Genomic DNA, 24576 nt, shown 5'->3' with positions numbered 1-24576 from the left:
CATTTAGCTCCATGGGGACTTCTGAAGTCTTGACCAAGGATCACCAGCTAGTAGGAGATGGACAAATTCTGTGCACTGCCTTTTCTGCAGTTACAAAGAAGTAGGATCCTGGTGTATCTTACTTCATGGAATCACAGAATAGTTTTGAGTTGGAAGGGACCTTTAAAGGTCATCTAGTTCCAACCCCCCTGCAATAAGCAGAGACATCTTCAACTAGATCAGGTTGCTCAGAGCAAGGTCCAACCTGACCTTGAACACTGCCAGAGATGGTGCATCTGCCACCTTTCTGGGCAGCCTGTTGTAGTGTTTTACCACCCTCATTGTAAATAGCTTCTTCCTTATATCTAGTTTAAATCTACTCGCTTTTAGTTTAAAAACATTACTCCTTGTCCTGTCACGACAGACCCTGCTAAAAAGTTTGTCCCCAAACACATTTCTATCACCTCCTTGAAAATTGGAGGGCTGATAATTATTTTATTTGTAATGTCTGCCACTGTAAATATTTAACTTCTTAGTTAAAAATAATGGTAATTTTACAAATGCTCTGAGCAAGTACTTTTAAAATGGAAATATATTTAATATAAATTAATGCTCACTTTGCAGTTATATGCATAATGGTACACAGACACACTGTGTATAAAACAAGTTGTATGTCACAGAAACTAAGAATTCACTGCATTAAATATTAAATACAGAAATTACTAAGTAACAGTTGTGAGAGAAAAAAACCCACCATTTTTTTGTTTTTAAGGTTTGACAAATAGATCGCTTAATATAGGCACTTTCTGTTCAGTCAAGGGGTATATTGAAACCTGATCCCACTTACACAGCATTTAGCTTTGACAAAATTCCCACTGAAATCCAGTGAGATTTACCAGGGTAAAAACTGCAAGATTAGATGTTGAGAAATAGTCTGTAATTCCAGTGAAAATGTGTAGCATAAAAATGACCATGCTCAAATAGTTGCCTTTAATAATTAAATGTGTTCAGTATTGAGTGCTGCTTATAAAAACATTCACAGCAGACCAGATTTAGAGGAACAAATGGCACTGTTACAATTATTACCTGAAAATTATAGGCACAAATTGAGCTTTCTGATACCCTGTCAGTTCTGTCATATCCATGTCATGGATTTACCCAGAGAATTATTAAATATGTCTCATTTTCATTAGTTTTGTATAATTATTTCATTATAGCAGTAAGGTATAATAGATGTTGCATTTCCTGGAAAATTACAGTATAGTTTGGTTGAAAGAACTTTCTCAGCCTTCAGCCTAATGCCTCAGAGATCACACTGGCCTTGCAGTAATACTGGAGTGCCTTAGGATATTACTTTCCCTGCTCATTCTGGCATAATCAAATGGCTAATCTATCACTATATTGCTAGCATACTGACCGAGATGCATCAAGGCTACCCATGCATTTTAATAGGCTGGACAAAAAAAAAAAAACCCAATCCTTAAAACCCAGCCATCCTAAAGCTAAAATGCTTTTCTATCATTCAGGGAGAAAACAATGAACTCAGTGATGTCGGTCTCAGCAACACTAACAGGGAAAACTAGGCCACGGCTCAGCTAGGACACCATTTCACAGAGATACTGGAGCTGATAAGATTTTAGCAGCCTGTGTTCAAAAGCTCATGACCCTGGCACAGCCTTGTCAGATGCAAGTTCTGGTAGTCAGGACATTTACTGTGATTTTTTACTAGTAATATAATACATCTTAATCATGTATGCAAATCAGGCCATAAATCATTTGCATACATCCCTGTTCCCAGACCTGTAATTTCACAGGTGTACTGGATCTCTCACCAACTCTGATTCTGTCCCTCCCACCTACTCTGATTCTCCTTCCCCTTCCCATTTCCCTTCCCTTTTTCCTCTTCATTGTCCCCTTCCGCTTTCTCTTTTCCCTTTCCCTTTCCTCTTCCCCTTTCCTTTCCCTTCCCTATGGTAGTTTTGTGTTTTGTCTTGATTTGCTGTTTTTTGGGGGGTCTGAGGGTGCTATGAAGTGAAGGCAATGATGCATTTTATGTGCCAGCTTTTGATTTTGAGTGTTTTAGGATCTTGTATTCCCCTAAGGGGCATCAAACAAAGCTGACACAAGAGTTCACTGAGCCCAGCGTCTTTGTAGTGCTTACTCTGTCTGCGTCTGTAGTCTAATCTCACGCTGGCAGGCCATTGTCAAACCTTAAATGGTTTATGTCTCATCATGTACCTTTATCATCTTGCCATTATTTGAAAACACAGTTTGTTTTTCTAAGGTAATAGTATGTGGTTTGTGGAGCTGTATTAAACAGTAAAACCTCTATTCAGATTAGGGTTAGTCATTTGGGGATGAAGAGTTATAACACAGGATGAAGCAGCTTCCTGAACCCTGTGTACCTTAAGGGAAATTTGATTGTGCAGGAATTCTTCAAGCCATAATTTTTATATCATCCAGATATATTCATGCTAGGTATAGCAGAAGGAAATGTTTTCTGCTCAGTACTTTCCAAGGTCTAAGTGTATAAAGATGCAACTTTTCTCGTTCCACAATTCACACTTTTTAAAAAACTGAAAGTGTAGATGAGTTTCTGATATCTGTTTTCAGATTTAATGGTACTTTAATTAAAAAATAATCAAATCCATTTCTCAACAAAATATTCCTTAATATGAGTATCAGAATCAAAATAGTTAATTCTGTGAACAGCAGTACTTGGAAAGATGATATTGTATGCTATTGTGGAAGTGAATAAATGATGTAGCAGAGTGTCCTGGCTTTTCTGTTCTTCTCCATCATCAATTTTTTGTTCCTGGGAAATTAATAGATACATTTTCCTACAGTTACCTGATTTCTTCTCAGCAGAACTAGAGAAGGTCAAATGTACTTGAGATCTCAGAAGTATTAATGTTAGATTATCCTAAAATATGCGACCATTTAGCTAACATATCATAAGTCTCTAAGGAAATATTTAATCAGATGTTTGAAGGAAGATACATCATGCCCGACAACATAAATATCTGTGTGAAGGGCAAAGTTAAGCACAAGAAGAGTGTGCAGATTTGCAACTCTGATATTTGCATTAAAAAGTCTTTTTATGTCTTTGCATGGTTAGGGAATGAAGTATAATTTTTGCTGTTGCGGATTACTTGGAATGAGCAATGAGTATCTTCTCAGTATTTGGCGCATGGTGTAAGTGCTTCAGTGCCTCTCTCAGATGCAGGGAAGGAGGGAGATGTGTTAGCGTAGTACAAGCACATATAATATGCCAAAGATGTTTACTTTGGGTGAACAGGAGTTGTCCTGAGTCCTTCCCAGCAAACTTGGCCTTTAGTCAGAGAGCACAAAGAGCGCGCTGTGGTACCCAGGGTTTGCACTGAGTGAGCGCCCTGGGGAAGGGAAGCTTGCAGGAAGCTACACCAGAGGGAAGGGAGCAGTGCTGCTTGCCTTGGAGCACCGTCACGCACGCTCCTGACATAGCTTGGCCAAGCAAGCACATACTCTGCTCACTTCATCCCTTCTTTTGCATAAGTAAAATGAAGATTATGGGCTAGCATCATCAGCATTAAAAAAATAAACCACCTACAATGAAGCCTGCACCTGTTCAAAATTTGTAAAAGAATGGCCTGAGCCTTGGGATGGGTCTACACATGGTCCTAGAAGAGGTTCCTCTCAAATGCTTATTCTGTCTGGGCCCCATTAGCCAAGCTTGCTTAGCTAATGATGCCTTTTGGTTTTGACATTGGCAAAATTGAATATGCAGTTTTCCTTAAATGTTTTTTTGTCAACTTTTTTCAAGTGACCCACTTATGTAATTGGCCTCTGGCTTAAATTGAAAAAACATACATATATATATTTGATCCCTGACTGATTTAAAGGTTCATGCTGGCTAGCAGAAATTCATTGTAGATAACTGCTTTAAAAGTACTGTGGCTTTTAAAGTTGAAACAGTCATTCTGAAACTTTTGCATTAGCTGGGTTTGAAAAATCACAAGGCTTTTTATGTTTTCACTTTGTAATTCTGTTACAATTAAAGGGCAATAACTGTCTGAGGAAGAACACATTAAAGGACAATATAGATTGTGCCCTGAAATATGGCTCAACTGGGAGGAAGATTTCTTTGCGTGGGCAAATAGGTTTACATTAAAATGTTATTTCTGTATTCTGACCAAACAGTTTAAGTGCTGTCTAATCTGGCTCTATGGGCATTCTGACACCTCTCCGAGGCAGGCTTCAGTCCACAGCCGCCTGCAACTTCCCAAACACCCAGTAAGAGCTACCCAAAAGGGAACAGTAGGGTTTCCTTTGTTTGGAGGTTAATTCCAAAATAGCCAAAACGGGAGACCAAAGCTGTCAGAATTTAAATTAAATTTCTTTTGCAGCAAACACATTTTTCATGCTTTTTGTGAAAGACTCTGTGGTCCCACAATCAATTGTTATTTTTTGGTGGTGGTAATGAAAGCCTATGTGATAACAGCCATCCCGATTCCAGTTGTACAAAGATCACATTTTTTCTTTCCCCTTTCCTCCTCCTTCCTTGGAAAATTAGATAAATGATTTCTTTTTAGTGTAAAATGATATCCAAAGGTCAGTCTTTGACTTTGCTGAGAGTCTTTTAAGGGATATATCAGCAATACCACTTAGCTCTTGTTGAATGAAATATAAATACAGCTCAAACAAATAATATTATTGGAGGAAAAAAATCACTGTCTGTGCAGCTTCAGATTTCTAACAGAGTCTAAGACCTACAGGATTAATGGAGTCATGGTCCTTCGGGGTTTTGTCCCAGACCACAGAGGTCTTGTAAGAGAATAAGGCTATTTTAGATTGATGGATTTTGTTCATATTTGGTGCCATTACCTAGGCAATACCAACCGTTTATCTCCTTTCAAGTAGACAGAGATAGTTCAGCAGGAAATCTGTTATTATTTCTTTATTCCTAGGGGAAGGAAATGAAAGAGGAATGCTCAGTTTTTTAATTGATGACATCTAGTGAAAAAATACATTTATTCCCCCCCACATTCCTAAGTATTCCATATAGATATAGAATCAGATTAAAATGAAGAGTAATTATTCAGACTGGAAGAAAGAATCATTCAGGAAATACTCAGGAATTAAACCGGTTTTAAAATTTCATAGGAAGCTGATATTTTTAGTAACTGTTTATTTTTCTCCTTTTTTTTATAGTTCCTCATAATTTAAAAATATTGTAAATATTGGAAAAGCACACTAGCATGCTAAAACACATTTAACTCTCACTTTGTCCCTAAGTTTGGTGATGAGTATTTATCTCATCAAGTGGGATCATCAGTCTTTATTTTATGTAGTTGCTTGCATAATGTCTGTTACATATTACAGTATTTTAAGTCTTAAAATAAAAGGCCAGAAACTGTGTAAGTATTTATAAAGGATTTAATGAAATTGATTTTAAATAGTTGAAAATGTTTGTTTCATTAAAGTCTTTACATAGCTGGATTGGAGGCAAATGTACTTTGGTTTGAGAACTGTGTTAACTAAAACACAAGGTTGAAATGGTTGAAGAACAGGGTTAAATGTTAGCTTGGACCTTCTTTCCTGACTTTAGTCAATCCTGGAAGCTTTGGAGTAAGAATATGCCAGGATTTATTTCTGATAAATCAGACTATAAAACTAAGCCCGAATGGGCAGTCTTCCAGTTGCTCTTTTTCAGTTCCAAGGAAATCATGCAAATATTTCTGTGAGTAAAAGCAGGATTAGGCTTAAGGAGGTCTTAGAAGTTCTTGGAGAAGAGTCCGTACTAAGCTGATAAGGCTGTTTTTAAAAAGCGTGTTCAGATCTTTGTTAGCATGATTTATCTGTTTTCTGTTCAGTAGATGAAGACAGCAAAAATAACCACAGCAGCAGACTAGTCCTTATGTGCTCACTGAGCTGCTGTAAGAGAAACAGAAGTCTGAATCCAAATCCTGCCAGGGAAACCAAGAACGATTTGTTTTTCAAGTATTTCATGTTAGCACATAAATGCATTAGACCACAGCGGTGCGGTTGATCGCAGAACTGCAGAACAGTTGACTTTGGACGGCACCTCTGGAGATGATCTAGTCCCTTGCTCAAGCCCTTGCTCAAGAAGGCTGAACTACAGCCGGTTGTCCAGGACCACTGTGTCCAGCTGAATTTTGAAGATCTCCAAGGATAGAGACTCCACTCTGCCTGGACAGCCTGTTCCAGTGCTCTGTCACCTTCACATTTAAAAAGGTTTTCTCAGGTTTAAACAGCCTTCTCTATATTTCAGCTTGTGCCCATTGCCTCTTGTCCTGTCAGTGTACACCACTGAGAAGGGTTTGGCTCTTCCTTCTTTACTCTCCCCACCAGGTATTTATACACAATGGTAAAATCCTCCTTAACCTTCTTTTCTCCAGACTGAACAGTCTCAAGTCCTATACAAATGCTCCAGTTCCTTCATCATCTCCATAAGCATTTACTGGACTTGCTTCCTTAAGTCGATGTCTGTGTTGTACTGGGAGCCCGTGACTGTACCGTGCACTCCAGTTGTGGCCTCACCAGTGCTGTGTAGAGGGGAAGGATCACCTCCATTTGCCTGCTGGCAGTGTCCTGCCAAATGCAGCCCAGGAGGCTGTTGGCTGCCTTTGCTACCAGTGCACACTGCTGGCTTATGGCCAACTTGGTGTCCGCCAGGACTCCAGTGCCTTTTCTGCAAATCTGCTTTCCAGGTGTCTGGCCCCAGCCTGTGTTGAAACTCAATTCCACCTGCCATCCAGAGGCTGCCACAGCAGATTTGGTAGCAGAATAAAGACATTCTTGAAACAATTTGTGTAGCAGAAGGAAATTTTTTTTTAAAAAAAAGAAGAAAACTTAATAATGTTATACTACTGAAACACTAGTGAAATATTAAAATATGTGTGAACATAATTATTAAAAGTATCAGTTCTCCTGTTTAATTACAGTTTTTCAAAATTTCACACACTGCTGGATTAACATTCTTATCCCGTCGGAGTTTCTTAAAATGAACCAAGATGTGCCTATGCGATAATTTCTAAAGAAGCTAAACTCCTTAATTTCTTACAGTGAGTATTTGAGCTAGAGGTCCTGTAGCACCTTGGAAATTCACATTGCTTTATTTCAGCAATGTTCCCTCATTAAGTTTTGCTCCATGGGTATTCTGAAGCTCTAAACACAAACATAAGCATACTGCAATCAAAACAGTGCTTAACTTCTGATCATCTTTGCCAAGCACACAGTCATCCCATAGTATCATAATTGATCTCAGTACTAAGGTGCCAAACTCTGTGTTGCTGAAGGATAGTTAGATGATGTAAATAGCTTTTTGTGTTTTGCAATAAAGCACACTTTTGTTGTGCTTGATGTAAAAGCAGGAGATGAAGGTATTCTTTTATTGAAGCAAACATGTGGAAAATTGCTCTAGATTGTTGTAGTGCAGAGCATCTCCCCTGAAAAAAATGAGGTTCATCTATAGGGCAAACTCTGAATGTGGCACTTTATTGGGGTTACTTCTGGACTCTGTGTGGTCAAAGCAAATAACATCATGTCCATCTAAATTGTTCTGACCATGAGACTGGCACATTTTTTCATCTATAGTGTTATATTCTAAACTGTCACTCGGCATTAACTCAGTCACTGGTGAAGTCCTACCACCTAGAGATGAACTCTGCCTCAAAATGATGTTTTCCACTTCAGTGCTACTCGTATAGCAATTACTGGGTCATTAATATCATTGCATGCAATTAGTGACAGTAGAATGAGCAAGAGGTTTGTTATTTATTTAATATGAACTTTCACTATAATCCTTCCTTATCCAAGTGCCACAGACAGAAAGCAGAAAGATTTTCAAGGCAGATGAACATTCTTCAGGAGTGGGGTAGGGTTTGTACAATACAGAAAGTAGGTTCTCACTTAATGTTAAAGCTTCTGCTTTTGTTTCCAGCAAGCTGGCTTGTCATTAGTAATAATCAGTGTAACTCGAATGCTAACTAATTATATTAGTTCTGTTCAGCTGAACTGTTAAGCAAAGCTTGTTGTGGTGGTGGGAAGATACTTCTCCCCATCCATGACAGACTTCTGCCAGTAGTGTGCCAGGAGAAAGGATAAACTTATGCAAAATACCTGTTTGTGGTTGGTGAAGTTAACTAGCTAGTAATCTGCTTTAGATGCATACTTTCTGATATACACTGAATACATCATAATTAGTGGGCTTGCATCTGCCACAGTTACTTCAGCGCTCTCAAATATATAATTTGTTTATGTAAACTAGAAGCAACCATGTGTGCAGTAGATCATTATCTGACATTTCTCAGAGTATGTGAAATATGGAGCTGAAATACTTTTGGAAATACTTAACTGTAATGAAAGACTTAAATTGTCAGTTATAGGGATACAGTGTTGAGACGCTTTTTAATTTTTGTATAATCTCTAAATTACTCCAAGACAATTTGCACTGAAGCAAGTAGGATTTTGTTGTGGGTGGATGCTGTGACCTTCTGTAATAGATAATAATTCAGCCAATAGTTTGCTGTTTAGTACACTTCAGCTGTGGTATTCCTTAACCCAGAGATAAAGTGGTGCTCTTTTTAAAACTATAAGCAACAGAAACTCCTCAGAGCTCAACAGCTTTTTTGATGCTTTCCAACTGTGTCTTGCTAGCTGTCTCTTTTCCCTTTATGACTTTGTTGATATAAAGGACTTATTTATTTATTTATTTGTTTACCACCTGTACTCTTGTACGATGCTGTGTCTCTCTGGAATTAATAAAATCATTCTGAATGTAGGAAACTTTATAAGAACTTTCTCCCTATTTTGTGCTTAATACTTGGGCTGTCCTTCTCAGTTGGATGGTATGAGATGCTGGAAGGGAAAGTCTATGGATTTCCAGAAGTGTGCCTGGAATTAACTAACTGGTATATAGTAAGGTATATTGCAGCACATAACTGATTGCCCTGTCTTGCTTCTCTCCTGCACAAATGGAGACTTTTGTGGCGAATTACATAAAGACCCTTGTATCAAGAGTCTCATCTAAGTACCACAAGTCACACAGTCTGCCTTTGGAAAAGATACATTTTAGAGCAGTAGTTAGAAATGTTAGTAACAAGGTTTCACTGTAAAGCCTTTGTCTTCTTCCAGGCAAGAAGAGGCCTGTTTTTTATTTACTTCATTTTGTTCTGGGTTTAGCTTAACTGGGGAGGGCACTGCTTAGTTGTTGCACAGAATATGATTTGTGGATCCTGTTTAGATACAAGTCCTGAGACATACAACATAGGACTTAATTTTGAAAAACAACAAGAATGAGAAGTGGAAAAGAAGGGATAATTCTTGTCCTTTTCTTCACATGAAACTCTTGCCTCGTATGTGGATAGAGGGAAAAAAAGCTGCCTTCAAAATATTTATAAATACTCTATAAGCTTTAGTTTAAGAGAAAAACTTAATTCGAAGAAATGTGTGGAATAAGACTGAGAGAATGAGTTTTCTGAATGTCCTTTAGGTTGAGAAGCTCAAAATCCTGCTGCCACCTTGACTTTGCAAGTAGGACAAATGAAAACCAGACATGTCAGAAAACTGCAAAATTATCGGTAGACCATTTTTACACATTTTTCATGACTGTCTTGGTGTCCTAAATTGTATTAATTGAGCCAATTCAGCAGGTTTTAATCTTTTTTATTAAAGACACTATAAGATCAGCAGAAAAGTTAGGATGTGATTTTATTGTCTGTAGATAGCAACACAGACAACACAGTAACAGTACTCATACAACTATTCATAATGCATTTAATTTTAGCACTTACAGTCCAGGTTTGGCACTGCTGATAGTTAAATTCTAGAAGACAACTTCTTTTTTTTTTTTGTTGAAGGGTTCAGTGTCAGTCTCACTACAAGTAAGGGTAAACCGTTGGCAGCTAGTAGTAGAAATTGGTGTGTATATCTTTTCTCTAAACTCTGCAGCTCACCCAAGCTTTTGCCAAGTGTTCGCCAAGTACCTGTTCTTTGGTGAGTGTCCTGAACAATTTTTTCCAGTTGTTTTAGATCTCTATGCAGGTTTGGCATTGCTAGTAAGTGGAGTAAGAAAGAGAAAAAAATAATTTAAGTTCATTTAATTAAAACACTCTATTACCTCAGCTGCCTTGTTTTTCATCCCTGGCTGGTCTAGAAACACCTCTGTGTTGTGATCTGTGATTTGTGGTTTGGCAGTGTGTGATTTCTGGTGTTCTTAAACTTGGCCCATAAATTTAGATAATTTATGGGAAAGAAGAAGTATTTATTTGGTGCTTTGCTAAGACAGTCATTAAAAAGACCAAAAGCAGATGAAAGCAGTCAGAGGACAAATGCACGATGCCTGACCAAAATAGTGTTCTATTACTTAATAAAATAAAAAAACCCTCAAAAATTTTACATGCGCTTCGTAATCCTGTGAGTGTGTATGAGATCAAGTACAGCTTTGCTTTAAGAATAACTTCTTACTGCTGTTAGATCTAAAGCTTTCATGGATTTTTGCTGCTGTTCAGGCTCTTCCATTTCATTTCTAAACACAGCTGGGGAAAATTGGAGGCGGGTAGGGTTATCGGATTTTATTTAGCTCTGATTTTGAAAACCCTGTTTTCTGATGCTGAATTCAAGCAGTATTTAAGGAAAAAAAAAGGTGAAACTCACTACCATCAGACAGTACTGATCTACCCCAAAGAAACTTTAATTCTCATTTTTCTATTAACAGGCCCATACCAGCAGCAATTAATTCTTGATGACCTTGTCAGTGATGTGCCTTTGATACATAGCCGAATGGCTTGTATTGTCAGCACACTAAGAGGGGAGGACTAAACCAATTTTTGCCCTCACCCATCAGTTGGTATCATTCATTCATTCTTATAGTCTGTGGAAACAGGAGAGGTCACAGGAAAACTAAGTATGATGTTCATAATTTCTTTCTTTAGCTATGTAGTGTTGGTTCAAAGGATGCAACATTTAATTTGCAAGTAGATAATGTTTCTCATAATTCTAAAACATAAAAGTATGGGTAATAATGGCAGAATTATGAGGCTGAGATTTTTGTCTGCTGTTTTTTTTTTAAGTAATTGTGATGGCATTTTTTCATTTTGTAATGTGGGTATTTAGGAGTGAAGGAAGTTGAATTTTTGTGACTGTGCCTTCATTTCTAATCTCTTTGTGAATGAAAAGCTATATACAGGCACAAATCCAGCAGCTTAATTCTCCATCTGATTAGAGCAATGTTACCAACCTGATAGGTTGGAAACAGCCAAGATCCATGCAGTGGCTTAGCCTCCTGGGAGGCAGAGTAATAACAATCAAATGAAGACATATTAAAATGTAATATTACTTCCTCTCCATGGGGACTGTATAAGAGTCATAGCCAGGAACTATTTGTGTCAGCTGACTCTGTTTCGCTCACTGGTTCCCTGCCTCTGCATTTATGACTAATGCGTTTCGAACAGTAAACAACACTTGTGAAGTTTTAAAAGCAAATAAATGTAAAACATTATACATTCATTTACATGACTTGCAGGTTTTTGGGGTTTTTTTTTTACTTCTTTTTTGTTTGTTTTTGTCTTGTTTTCTTTTTTAATAACGTATATTTTGAAGAAGAGAAGACAGAGCTGGAATGAAATCCTGTGGTCTGAATAATTTCATTTCCTCTTGTGTAAAGGAGAGGGTATGTTAAGGCACTGTTTTACAAAATTGAAAATATGTACTAGCTTCTCGAGTAAGTGTGTATCAGCAGACTCCTAACCATAATTTCATAACTAGTCAATTTTTTCTGAAAGTTGAAAACCCATCTTAAATTCCTTATAAAATGGCAGCTGCTGATGTATTCACAGAATGCAGACACACAGTGTCTGTGTACACAGAGCTCAAACATCATTTTTGATTGACTGCTGTGAGCATTTCGCATAAATGATGATTTTGTCAGAAAGCCTTAAAATTATTAATGATTTTAGGGCAATTATATGTGTTTATTTGTAGGTGTGGATAAACTGTCAAATGAATAATTTAGTGTGCTTTTGACTGTAATTATTAGTTTTGTAGCTGACACCAGTGGAACAGGACAGGTCTCAGAAAATCAGAGGTACCTATCCATCAAAAGATTGAAAAATATTTTGCTACCTGTTTAGCAACATCAAACTTGAATTTAGTTTCCTATGTATTGCTGTATTAATACAAAGTGGTGTGGGATCCTGAGGACATTTAATACTCATGCAAAACTGTGTCAGTCATTAATGATGTTTATTAATGTCAATATTTAAATAGTATCTCTTCTTAACACAGGACTGTATATGATTAATTACTTCTATAAAATATATCACTTTTTAGACCTAATTAAAAAAATGTGTAAGCTGTTCTTTTTTATATATGTATATAAAAATAAACTGGAGGGAAGGTCTAGGTTTTGTCATATAAACACACCAGGGAGTAGCTGTTCTGTTTTAGACACAAGAAGATTGTGTTATGTTTCTGTGTTTATACCCAAAACTCCAATCACAGACGCTGGTGGGTTTTTTTGAAGTGTCCTTTCATTGTGAGTAGAGCTCCAGGTACAGGGTCACTTTGATGCAGAAGTGAGAGTGCAGCGGAGCAGCCTACATGATAGTGGGTATAATTTTCATTTAGAGATCAATATAGAAAGGCAGTGGCAAGTGTTTGAGGAATATTTTGTGCTCACTCCCTTGTTTGGCTTCTGTACACTGAACTGTCAAGGGGCATTAGCAGTATGAAACTATATTTTCTCTGATGTCCCAGATTGCTGCTTTTTCTCTCAGTGCAGCTTTTCAGAGCTTGAAACGATGTGTTTAAAACTGCCCACTTTGTTCCTGGTACACTAGGGATATGTGAGGTTGTATTTCGATAGTCTTAATAAATTTTGAAACATAATTTCTTCCAGTGGCCTTGGGTAATTGTCGGTTTAATTACAGGGAGCAGCTGAGATGGAAACTTTACTTTGTCACTGAAATGCTCCTCTTTGAAAATCCCCCGTTCCTTGGGATGTGGCAGTCTGTACTCTGAGCTATAACATAGGCTTTTTGAAAACCCCTTGAAGAACAGTGGAAAAAGTGAATACTTCTGCAAATTCATTCATCTGACATCAAAGCTAAAGCATTCTTTTAGCAAGCAAGGGAGGCAGATTGAGCTCGCGTAGGCACACAACCAGACTCATTGTACATCTGGGCCTTTCCATTTGGAGACTGTATTTGAAGTAATTTTGCATTCTTTTTGACATCTTACTTTCTTATTCTGTACTGAGGTCAGACTGCATCCTCTGCATGTTATTGAGGTCTCTTGCTCTGTGGGTTAAATGGATAGGCCTTTAAAGAATAAAAAGGCATTGACGTTCAGAAGAAGCAGTACTCTATTCAATTAAAATCAAGTAGAAGTGTTTAAGGAGATGTGAGCCCCCAGCACCTCGATTAAAAAACAAATGAAGGGTAGCAGAAAACGTAAGGCAAAGTCAGTGTTTATTAGTTGTACTTTCAGTTGATGCTCAGCTTTGGTATTTCTATTTACTGCCTTTTTTCCCGTGTCCTTGTGCTAGTACATTGGCAAATAGGTCATAAAAAACACTTTCAGCAAAGACACATTTGATTTATGTCCAGAACAGGTTCTTAGTATTGATTTTTTCCCCCTCTGGAAAAAATCAAAAGAAAACAAAACTATACGTCTCCATTATTTTCTGAGCATGGCAATGCAGTGGCACATTTCAGATGACCTTTTATCTTAAATAACTCAATGCATTCTTCTGTGTTTTAAAAAGCATTTTTGCAAGTTACAAAAAAAAAAAAAAAGACGTAATTGCATATGTGGCCATTGTCATGTTTTTACAGGGGGGAGGGAACAAGGGGAGAAACCGGGAGGGACCACGTATGAGGAGAAGGGAATTTTAGGAAAAGAAAGCACAATTTGGGAAGTTTGTATGGTGGCTGTAATTCGAGTTTGTCACAAAGGAGGCAAAAGTGGAACAAAAACAAGAAGTACATCAAAGGCTAGGAAGCAGGGTTCAGCGGTATGGGGTTTATATCTTTATAGCTAGAGAGAAGATTAGAGCAAGAAAAATACTGCCATGGGGCTAGGAAGACATTGTGAAAGAAAAAGGAAATATACATAGGTTGCATTTGAAAGAAAATCCCCAAGGAAGGCAGAAAAAGAAGGAGAGTTAAAAACAAAGGTACGAACAGTGTGAAGCCCTGGCTGAATTAGATCCCGAGCTGAAAGGAGAAGGGCGAAGGCAAGAAAGTGATGCTTAAACACTTTGCCACAGCCACAACAAGTAGCGAGCTCTGCTATATCCCATTTTCAATTTGCTTTCTCCAGTTGGTGGTCCAGTAATGGTGCGTGTGCATATTGTACCTGTTTGTATGTGGTTTGGGCCTTGAATAAACAGCTCCAAGAAACAATGGTGAAATTCCCACCTCCAGGGCAGCCAGGGTGGGAAAATCCCTGTTTCATGGCTTAACTAGAGAAGCCAGAGTCCACCGCTGGTGGATGTGTCTGTATTACCACCATGACTGGGGCACCAGCACACATACCAGCAGTGGCTGATGCCTGGCATGGTGCAGGGTGGCCACAGTGTCTACACCCAAGGAGCTGCCAAATAGTTTCCCAGCAGCTGTTGGGATTTTGCAACCAAGAGTTGGCTCGGGCAGCAGCAGCGACGCACCCCTACACTGTGACTCAACATTTTGGATTCTCTGAGGGAGTTGTGCTTGGTGCTGCAATTGCATTGCAGTGTCAGCTTGTGGCAGGGTTGTGTGTTTCCAGCCAGCACCTAGATAAGAGTGAACAATATAAACAGAGGGGAAAGCACCCATCTGTTTGTATGAGCTCAAAGGTTTTTGTGAGAATAGTGTGTTCCCCCCTGCCACCCGCCCCCACGGAGGCTCTCCAATGCTGAGAAAATTGAGATTGTACTTTAAAATATTAAATGGTTTTCCAGTCAGTGCAGAATCTCAGCTTTCACCTGGGTCTTTTGTATGCGTTCACTTCTTCCAGCAGGAGATTTGTAATAGAGGAAGCAGGTGTAATGTGGTGATTATAAAGATATTGTTGAAGGGGGAAAAAAAAAAAGAGGTGAGTTTTCAGTGCTTTGCTCCTCTGAGCCTGCCAGGGTTTCCTTTTCAGCTGACTCCCATCACCTTTATAGCAAGGTGCTGTGTTTTTGGCCAAGCCAGTCAGTCAATTGTGCATAGAAAAAAAAGGTTCCTGGGTAAATCTGAAACCTTGATAAGACATTCCTCCATTTGTATATATTGTATGGCTTACCAGTGTATTCATTCCTTTGGCTTCCAACATTTCACAAGTTACCATAGGTCAGCCTGAGCAACAAGAACAGGTCCTGGTAGATTGAAAGATTTCTGCTTTCAGACATTCATGTTCACATCACTTTGCCTGTTGATTTCCTGATTTTTATTTTTTTTTTTTAATTTTTCTTTTATTTTTGATCAGCAACATCAAATGGGTCTTTGGAGGGCCTGGATAACCAGGAGGGAGGGGTGTGCCAGACAAAAACCATGAAGATCCTCATGAAAGTTGGACAAGGTAAAGACCATCTGCTGTTTCATGAAATCACTTTGATCAATCTCGGTGTCCTTTTAGTTTTCAGGCTTCTTTTAGCGGTGTAGAACAGGGAGCCAGCCGAGTCTAGTGCAGTCATTTCTCCCTTTAGTCTGAAAGCAAAGCTTATTTTCTCTTCCTAGGCTACTGACAGATTTCTACAGAAGGAGGGTTAGCGTAATAAGATCTCTTCATTGGAGAGATCCCTGGAAGGAAAGGTCACCTGGGAATAGTGTGTTTCAGTATTTTTTATTTTTATTTTAAAAACAAAAGCCACAACTCTAATGCTCAAAATTATTTAAAATACATGAAAGGAGGGAAGCTAATATTTCTATAGTTTGCTTGTTATGAATTCTGATTACAGAGAGGGTTTTGTTCATTCTCTCTTTCCACATATAGATAACCTATTGTGCTGGAAGAAAGAATTATTCTTCTAAGTAGAGGTTGGTTTAGTAGTCAGTCAGCTTCCTTAGTTAAAGTGAAATGTCATCTGCAAAGCTTTTCTTGCCAATTACAGGAGTCCCTATAGTTTCTGTAGATGGCCTCACAATTTAAACCTCTGAAATAACTAATCTGACCATTTTGCTTTAAAAGGAAAATTACGTTCTTGTATCTCCCAGTCCTCTGCATAAAGATTCTTCTGTTTAAAACCATTTGTGTCTCACAAGGTACTGAGAGCCAGCTTTCAAGGCTCCGTACCATCAAGCACTGAAGCTGCATGAGCCATCTTTCTCTCCCCCAGATCCCAACACGGCAGGGCTGCCCCGGCACACGGACCCTACCAAGCGGCCTGAGCAGGAAGCTGGCACCAATGGGAAGAGTTCCACCACCAGCCCTTTTGTGAAGGATCACTCAGGTGGGTATGGTGGCAATTGCAGCTGGGATGAGGCTCCAGCCTTTGTCCCCAAATGTGTTTTATTTTACCATTAGAGTGCCAAAAATACAATTTTTTTAGTACTGAAATGAAGCAAAAGCCAGTTCTAATGCTCTGGTGGATAATGTCTGGGAGCTGCAAGTTCTGGCAGCAGCTGCTCTCTCCTCTTTTCTACTCTGCAGTAGAAGTTAATTACATCTTGTGAGAGTATCACTCATTTACAGGAAAGTTTTTGGACAGGACATTCACTGAGCAGCTTTACAGTGGTGAATGCTGCCTTACATTTTGTATTCTGGCAGAAGAACGAGTCTGTCTTTCTCTTCCCATATAATGCATTTCCAAGTGGTTCTTGACAGCCATTTATAAAGTTTATTTCAAGGCATCTATAATTAATGTCCTGATCTTTTAATTGACCATATAAAGTCTACACTTGAATGGCTGGACTTTCACTAAATTTAAAGATCTGCTTTTTTAAAATAATTATCTAAGCAAGATAAACAGATGGCTCCAAACAAATATCTTCAGGATGCATTGACAACATTAGATGACAAGAAAAAAACCAACTCTTAAGACCCGTGGTCTCTGGAAGAAAGTTTGGTGAATTGGAAATGCTAGAAAGCAAAACTTTCTGGCAGTTGATTCTGGGGTTTCCCCCCATGGCTGCAAGTTCTCCTTGCCAATTCTGTCATTAGTTACTGGCCTAATGAATCTTTGATACAGTGGTCACTGGCCAGGGTTCAGCTAATTCCTACTGAGGTTCCAGGAAAAGTTCACAGTTATGTGGGCATAGTAGCTGCAGCACTCTTCCACCTGTGAGTTAGGATCAAGGGAGGGAAGTCCAACTTTTCAAGTAAGAAAGGGTCAAGTAATCTTTAATTTCATTTTTGTGGCAAATACTATGAGGGGATGACAGCACCAAGTACTCAACAGAAACAGTATTTCAGCACATGAGTTTTTCCTAACTACCAAATGTGTGGTGGTGTTTTCTTGAAAGTAAAATGTAAGTTAATACAAGCAGATACATGCCATAGCCATTTTGCCTGTCTCCCACACTGCCTCAAGCTCCTTTGTTTTGTGTGCAAGCAAGAGGAGTCAGTGTAAAGAGGCACTAAGAACGGTCTAGCTTAAATCGATACTTGAAGGAAAAAATAGCGAAAGAACAGTGTGACACTGAACAGAACCAGTTGTCCTGAGAATTGCAATTTCTGTGTTATTTTCCCCTGCAGTCCTCTCCCACCCCTCTCTGCTGCCTGGGGCTGGCCGGCTTCTGTTAAAAGATGCAGTGTGCATCAAAGGCTGCCTTGTCAGTGCCAGTCCTCACTGCTGATGGATGATGATGTATGAAACAGGGTGGTTTGGGAGCAGCACAAAAGTGAGACGAACAGACACAAAGTCTTGTTTAATATTGATTGCTGACTTCGGCTGTTTGCATTTAGCTATCTAACAGGGTAATTGGTTTGTCAAAGTTTAGCTGTCAGTTAATTCTTCCCAGTGTTTCTTACTCTACACATTTTAAGCAGCATAAGTGTGTCGCGGCATGGCAATAACTTTTGTTTCTTGTATTTCTGTTCTTTCCAGGGTCTAGCACAGATGGCAGTAAGGCTGGGCACTCCAGTATACTGGGTTCAGAGGTGGCCTTATTTGCAGGGATTGCATCAGGGTGCATCATTTTCATCGTCATCATCATCACTTTGGTGGTTCTTTTGTTGAAGTACCGGAGAAGACACAGGAAGCATTCCCCGCAACACACAACAACTCTCTCACTTAGTACATTAGCCACCCCAAAACGCAGTGGCAACAACAATGGTTCTGAGCCCAGTGACATTATCATTCCTTTAAGGACTGCAGACAGTGTCTTTTGCCCCCACTATGAAAAGGTCAGTGGCGACTATGGACATCCGGTGTACATAGTTCAAGAGATGCCTCCTCAGAGTCCAGCAAACATTTATTACAAGGTCTGAGAAACACACAACCAACTCTGTGGTACAGTTGAATCGTAGAGGAAACTCGCTGGTCAAATGCTTTCTGTTGGAGTTTGTGATGATGCCTTGTGCACTAGCATTGACTCAAGCACAGGGTGGAGAAGGCAACAGCTCTTTCTCCAGGAGCCGACATGAGCTGGACAGCTTACCTAGTCTGTAGAATTCCTATCAGTGAAAAAGTATTCACTAAAAGCTGGAAGACTTTTATGTAGAAGATGCCCATTCTGATTGCTGTACTGTTTTTACATTCATCATCCTCAAAGCCATGTGCTGCAGGCATTCAGGCATGTACAAAAGCCAGGGGAAGATGGAGTGATCTGTGGATGTTAATAGCTCTAGGCATCCTGGGAAGGTGCTCTAGGATATATCAAGCTTGAAATGCAATCTTCTGACTTTTGTGTGTCTCTCAGCGCGTACTGGATTTGTCACACAGACCTTGGTGTCTAAGTAAGACTTGTTAAAGTTCTCTTGCTTTTAGTCTGTCACTCTTCCATTTGTTTCTGTTATCCAGGGCTCTGCCATCCTTCACATGAGATTTCCTTTCACTCCACCTCCTGAATCACTAATGGAACATTAATGTTTGGAGATCCATGCTCCATCCATCTGCTACAGCAGCCTCACTCGAATGGGTAATGCATTTATAGAAATCGTGTTTGATAGTAAGGAGCCTTCCAGCCAAAAAGTTAGGCTGTCAACAAAGTCAAGAGCAGGACTCGGTGATGGAGGGAAGGGCTGACTGCAGTTGCAGTTGAATACTGCTGCCTCAGAAATAGAAGCTGGGAAGAAAAAAAGAAAACAAAACAAAAACACATTTAGGTAGCACAGCACTTTGGTATGCTAAGTTTTAAGAGGCAAGCAGGAGACACAGTAACACACGCAGTGGATTAGGGCTGCATTTGAAGGAATTTATGGTTATCAAATACCAGTGTGCAGAAAAAAAATAGTACCTTCAATACAGTAGAACAAAGGGGTATTGTTAGTAAGTGAAGAAGCTTGGAGAGGACAAGACAATAGCAGGTCGCTGAGGATAGATTAGGGCAGGGCTGTTGTGGTACTGGCAATAAAGTATACAGCTTTGAAGCTGTAGCAAAAACGTAGTCTGCTTTGGATGACTTTTAAGCAGACTCAGCTGCTATACTATCACATTCTGTTAAACACAGGGAAGGCGTTTAAGAAAATAGCAGAGAGCAAAATCTGAGCAAGATGGTTGTAAGCCAACAGGTCAAATGAGCTGTAATTCTATCACTGGTAAAGATGTGGAAAGAAAAAAACCCAAACCAACCAAAAACCAAACCCAAACTAAAAACCCAACACTTTCTCATCTCTAAAGTAAGAGAGAATTTCTTTCTGACTGAGCCTTTTGACACTTTGGTTTACTATAGTGCTGTCCCTGCACAGTGAGTTTAGGTACTGTGACTGACACAGCCGTTCATTGGTGCTCTGTTGCAAAGTTAAAGCACATATGGCAAACCTCTTGCAGTCCGTAAGAATAAAATAAATTATGACACTGAGATGGAGAAGGAAGATAGGTCTTTATTTATAATAGGTGTATAGAACACAAGGGATATAAAGTAAGAATTTTTCTTTCATTTGTACTTTCTTACTTTTTTGTTTTGGTTTGCTTTTTTTACTAATATATATTTTGAGATTGCACAGAATCTACACCAGAAGATGTGAAATTCCTTTGCGGCAATTGAATAGTCTTAACTTGTCATCCTTTTGCATATATATGTGTGTGTGTGTGTGTATACATAAATACACACATGTATGTATGTCTTTATATGCATATATATGCATATATACATATACACACATTTTTTCTCTAAAAAGAAACTGCTTCTGGGAAAAACATCAGCTATCCAAAAATAACAATGGGAGCATATTAAAAAAAAAAAAAGAAAAAAAAAGATATATAATCCAAAGCATCTCATAGAAGAAAACTACAGAATATAAGGCTCGAAATATCAGGAAGTCAGTGTTACTGCATCACATATTTAACAGTAACAAGGCGTGCCGGCATTTATTTTGTGTGTTGTGTTTTCCCTTGCCTTACAGGCTGATGTGTTCTGTAGATTTCGTTGAGGTTCGTAGATGGGGGTTTCAGGTTAAAGTTTTCTCTTTAGCATGGCTGTTCCCTACAGCTCCCACCCTAGGGAGGAAATAAAAAAACTCTTACTTTTATATGTGCTATGCAAATAGACATTTCTAACATAGTCATGTTACTATGGTAACACTTTGCTTTCTGACTTGGAAAGAAAATGTAGCAACAGCATTTGGGGATCTCAGACCTCCAGTGAGCACCTGCAAGGAAAAAAGAAAAAGAAAAAAAGAAAAAATATCTGTCATAAAAATGATCACTCTCTTTGTTTCCTGAACCTGAAAATTATGTTGGGATGTTGGTCCAAAAGAGAGAAACAAAACAAAAAAAAAATCCCAACCCATGGTTCTGTGGAAGGTTACCATGGTGACTAACTACAGTACATATGTAATTCTTTTCAACAACCCTTCCTTTCTGTGAATCCATCCATACAAGGTTCTCTTGTAAGTCATTAAGATTTTATTTTGGGGAGGGGGTGGACGGGGGGAAGGGAAAAGATGGGTTTACTGATACTGATTTTTATTAAATCTATGCTTCATCAGTTGGCTACATTCTAGTTATGTACTAAACTGTGAAAAAAGAAATCAGATGAATTGCTCAAGAGCAACCTGCAACCAATTGAAAAGAAAAAAAAAATGTACTGTGCGTCTGTTTTGTGTCTGGTGCAGAATTATGACAATCTACCAACTGTTCCTTTCTTTGACGTTGGTCCAGCTTTGAAAAGTTACTGTAAATGCCTTGCTTGTATGATCATCCCTAATCAACCGACTTGGAAATTTGCACCATCATGTCTAAGTGAAGATGCTGTAAATAGGTTCAGATTTACTGTATATGGATTTGGGGTGTTACAGTAGCCTTATTCACCTTTTTAAATAATAATTAAAAAAAAAATCCCACATGAAAACAAGACAAAAATGGCTTTTCTTAACCAGATTGTGTATATAGAGCAATGTTGGTTTTTTATAAAGTCTGAGCAAGATGTTTTGTATAAAATTTGAATTTTGCAATGTATTTAGCTACAGCTTGTTTAAAGGCAGTGTCATTCCCCTTTGCACTGTATTGAGGAAAAAATGGTATAAAAGGTTGCCAAATTGCCGCATATTTGTGCTGAAATTGTGTACCAGGTATATTTATTTAAGAATTTCTTTGTCCAGTTTGTAAGTAACACAGTATTATGCTTGAGTTATAAATATTTTTTGTTTTGTTTGTTTGTTTTTTGTTTGTTTGTTTCATTCTGTTTTAAGACTAGCCGGTCATAAGTTTGAAATCTGCTTTAGTTCCACATTGCAATTAGTTCCCAGAAAATGAAAATTATGAAAATCACATTCCACGTCTGTTTCAAACTGAATTTGTTCTTAAAAAAATAAAATATTTTTTTCCTATGGAAACCTTGCTTTTAAGTATTTTCTTCTCTGTTTTGTGATTTTTTTTCTTCTTTAAAAGATGAAAATTAGAAAGCCACCATGCCTGCCTCCCTTTGCATGTCCTTTCCTCCCTCCCTTTCTTCCTCCCCCCTTCTCTCCCAGCTCTCCACCCTGATTACTAATGGTTTATAGGAAAGAAATCTTATAATATACTGGCTTCTCTTAATCTGCTTCTTTCATGGACTTTCTCTTACATATATCAGCAGATTTTATAAAACACATGGATCTTATGCTCTTGGAAGTCAGCGAGCTTTAGCGCGCAAGTAATTGCCAGACATCATGGAGTGGGTTTATACTGTGGGTAGAGTCAGAGATAAAAATACAATAAAAATTCTGGGTCTCTTGCTGTCACTGCTGCTCCTGAGGAGGGGGAACAACAAGTTTGGGGATGGTGGGGCTGAGTGAGAAGGGACAGGAGATAGAAGATGTTTGCAGAATGGCTAAGGACTGGAAATGCTCCAAAGTCAAAACATCTCTGCATGGTTCCTCCAATAGGGCCATGCATCATCCTCTCCATGCTTTACTGCACCTTAAGGGAGATGGGGAGCAACATGTGCAGGTGACAAAAGCTTTAATACAAACTCTGTGGTTGCGTTGCTGTGATTTTCACTAGGACAACCAGTTCTCTCAATAATACCTTCATTCTTTTACAAAGCCCAGCCCTTTTCCTTACTGAAAGTAAAGCATCTTTCAGTTGTTAGCAGTGCTTAAACGGTGTGAGCATCCATGGAGTAACTTTGTCCTCTACAGAGGACAAAGATGCATTTGTGGCTTTAACAATAGATGCCAATTTGCCATAAAATTTTCATTGAAGAAGGGGCAGCTAGATATGGTCATACAATGGTCACACAATTCCCATTTGTCAAATTATTTTTTTCTTTTCTGAATTATCAAAAAATGACTGTATGACAGAGGCACTGTATGTGTTGCAAGTGGCACTTGCCACTTCACTTGTGGCACAAATGTTCTGAAATGGGGCCTACAAAAAGCCCTAAAGGCTGGAATGGTTGAGCTACCATGGCTTCTTGCTGACAGAGCTCATTTTACAGGTCCAGTTTACAGAGTCTGTGGTAGAAGTTGACTTTAGGGGTAAAGTCAGGTTCACCTCCGGACTTACAGATATCCTTGGGAGAGTTATGTGGCCCAGAAAAAGGCATTAAGTACCTGTGGTAGAACATGTGAGCATCCTCTGACTTCTCAGTAAATCACCTGGGCCTAATCCTGCATGTAAATCACTGTAAATCACTTCAGAGGAAGCAGTGTTGCATACTTGGAGGCAAACACATACTTGGCTGTATTGAGACTTCACTCCCTGCTTTGTGCTTGTGCATGGGTGATTTCACTTGCTCATCTCAGTGGGTTGTTGTGAGGGTCACCACATTGTTAATAGTTGTGTGGTGTTCAGGTCTGGTCTATGTTAAAAGCTTGTCTGATACAGCCATCTGTTAGAGCTGTGACTAGCTTAGTAAAGGCTAAGGCTATTGTTTTTATTTTAGGCCTTGGTAAATACTGGAAGGTGGTGATAAGAAAAATAATTCAATAGTGTCAAGTTTACATGGTATTTTAATTAGTGTCCCTTTTTTCCATCTATGATAAACATATAATTATATATTATATTTATAACTAGCTTGTATACTGATACCCACACCCCCCTATTTTTGTCACTGTTATAGCAATAAGGGAAACACTTGCTATAAACAGTGTCTCAGTTGGGGGGGGGGGGGTAAAAAATAGTTGCTGGTGTATCTGTATCTGTATAATTATACTTTGGGAAAAGGATGCTGGGTTGATGGGAGGTCCTTGCATACATATCTCAGCAAAAATAACAGAACCTCCACTGGGTCTGCTACACTCATTGTAGAAAACGATATGTGCCTTAGACACTCAGCATAAAGTCACTGACTTATAACCAATCTTCTGTAACTTGTAGAGGAAAAAAAAATACTTGCATTTTGCACTGCTGCTGATGCTGCACTATTAATTATCAAATAAGCACAAAATCAGAATTTACTGCCTTTGTTATGAAACTGGTTCCTGACAAGAACCAGCTCAAGTCAATAGGCTCTGCTAAGTGGAAAATAAAATTATAATTTACAGTTGTTATCAATCTAGAACAGAATAAGTATTTCTTACACGAAATAGTGCCTCACAATGTAAGCCTAGCAATGTTGCTGTCTAGATTTAAAACGTTATACCTCTTTCTTTATCCTTTCTCTATAGCTTTGCTGTGATGCATTGATCAAATGCTCACTCAGTCAGCAGCATGCTCATTTTGACTCTATGGGCACCGTAAATTTTCTTTTTGCAGAAAAGCTTAAAATTGTGTAGTGGTTATCAAAGGAAAATGAAAACCCTGTCTTTCTAAGAGACACTCTCCATCTTCATAGCCACAATAGACATTTTGGTGGAGAAAAATCCCAGGGTTTAAAAGCACCTAACACACTCATTCAACAGTTCACATGTCATTACATGAAACATCAGATCAGAAATCTGGTATTATTTGTTTTGGAAAAAGGTGGGTGTTGAAGGATATACCACAGTGTATTCATGATTGTGCCATTCATAATCTGAATGGTGCTGGATTCAGCTGGCTGAGCTATCATCTATGAAGTAAAAGAATATCTTTCATATGACTCATGGAAATACTTTGATGCTTAA

The 24576-nt window shown here is 38.7% G+C and overlaps 1 protein-coding gene across 1 annotated transcript in view; it reads left to right on the top strand.

Moving 5' to 3' along the window:
- EFNB2 (ephrin B2) overlaps positions 1–21879 on the top strand; it is a 45707-nt gene extending 23828 nt beyond the window's left edge. Inside the window, exons 3-5 of the mRNA XM_005145238.3 lie at positions 15433–15525; positions 16283–16396; positions 17993–21879. Of these exons, the coding sequence (XP_005145295.1) occupies positions 15433–15525; positions 16283–16396; positions 17993–18375 (590 nt within the window). The 3' untranslated portion in view covers positions 18376–21879. The remainder of the gene's footprint in view (positions 1–15432; positions 15526–16282; positions 16397–17992) is intronic.
- The last annotated feature ends 2697 nt before the right edge of the window (positions 21880–24576 follow it).

The sequence above is a fragment of the Melopsittacus undulatus genome, chromosome 2 (assembly GCF_012275295.1).
Source record: "Melopsittacus undulatus isolate bMelUnd1 chromosome 2, bMelUnd1.mat.Z, whole genome shotgun sequence".
NCBI classification, from domain to species: Eukaryota; Metazoa; Chordata; class Aves; order Psittaciformes; family Psittaculidae; genus Melopsittacus; species Melopsittacus undulatus.
This window is presented reverse-complemented; position numbering and strand designations above follow the sequence as displayed.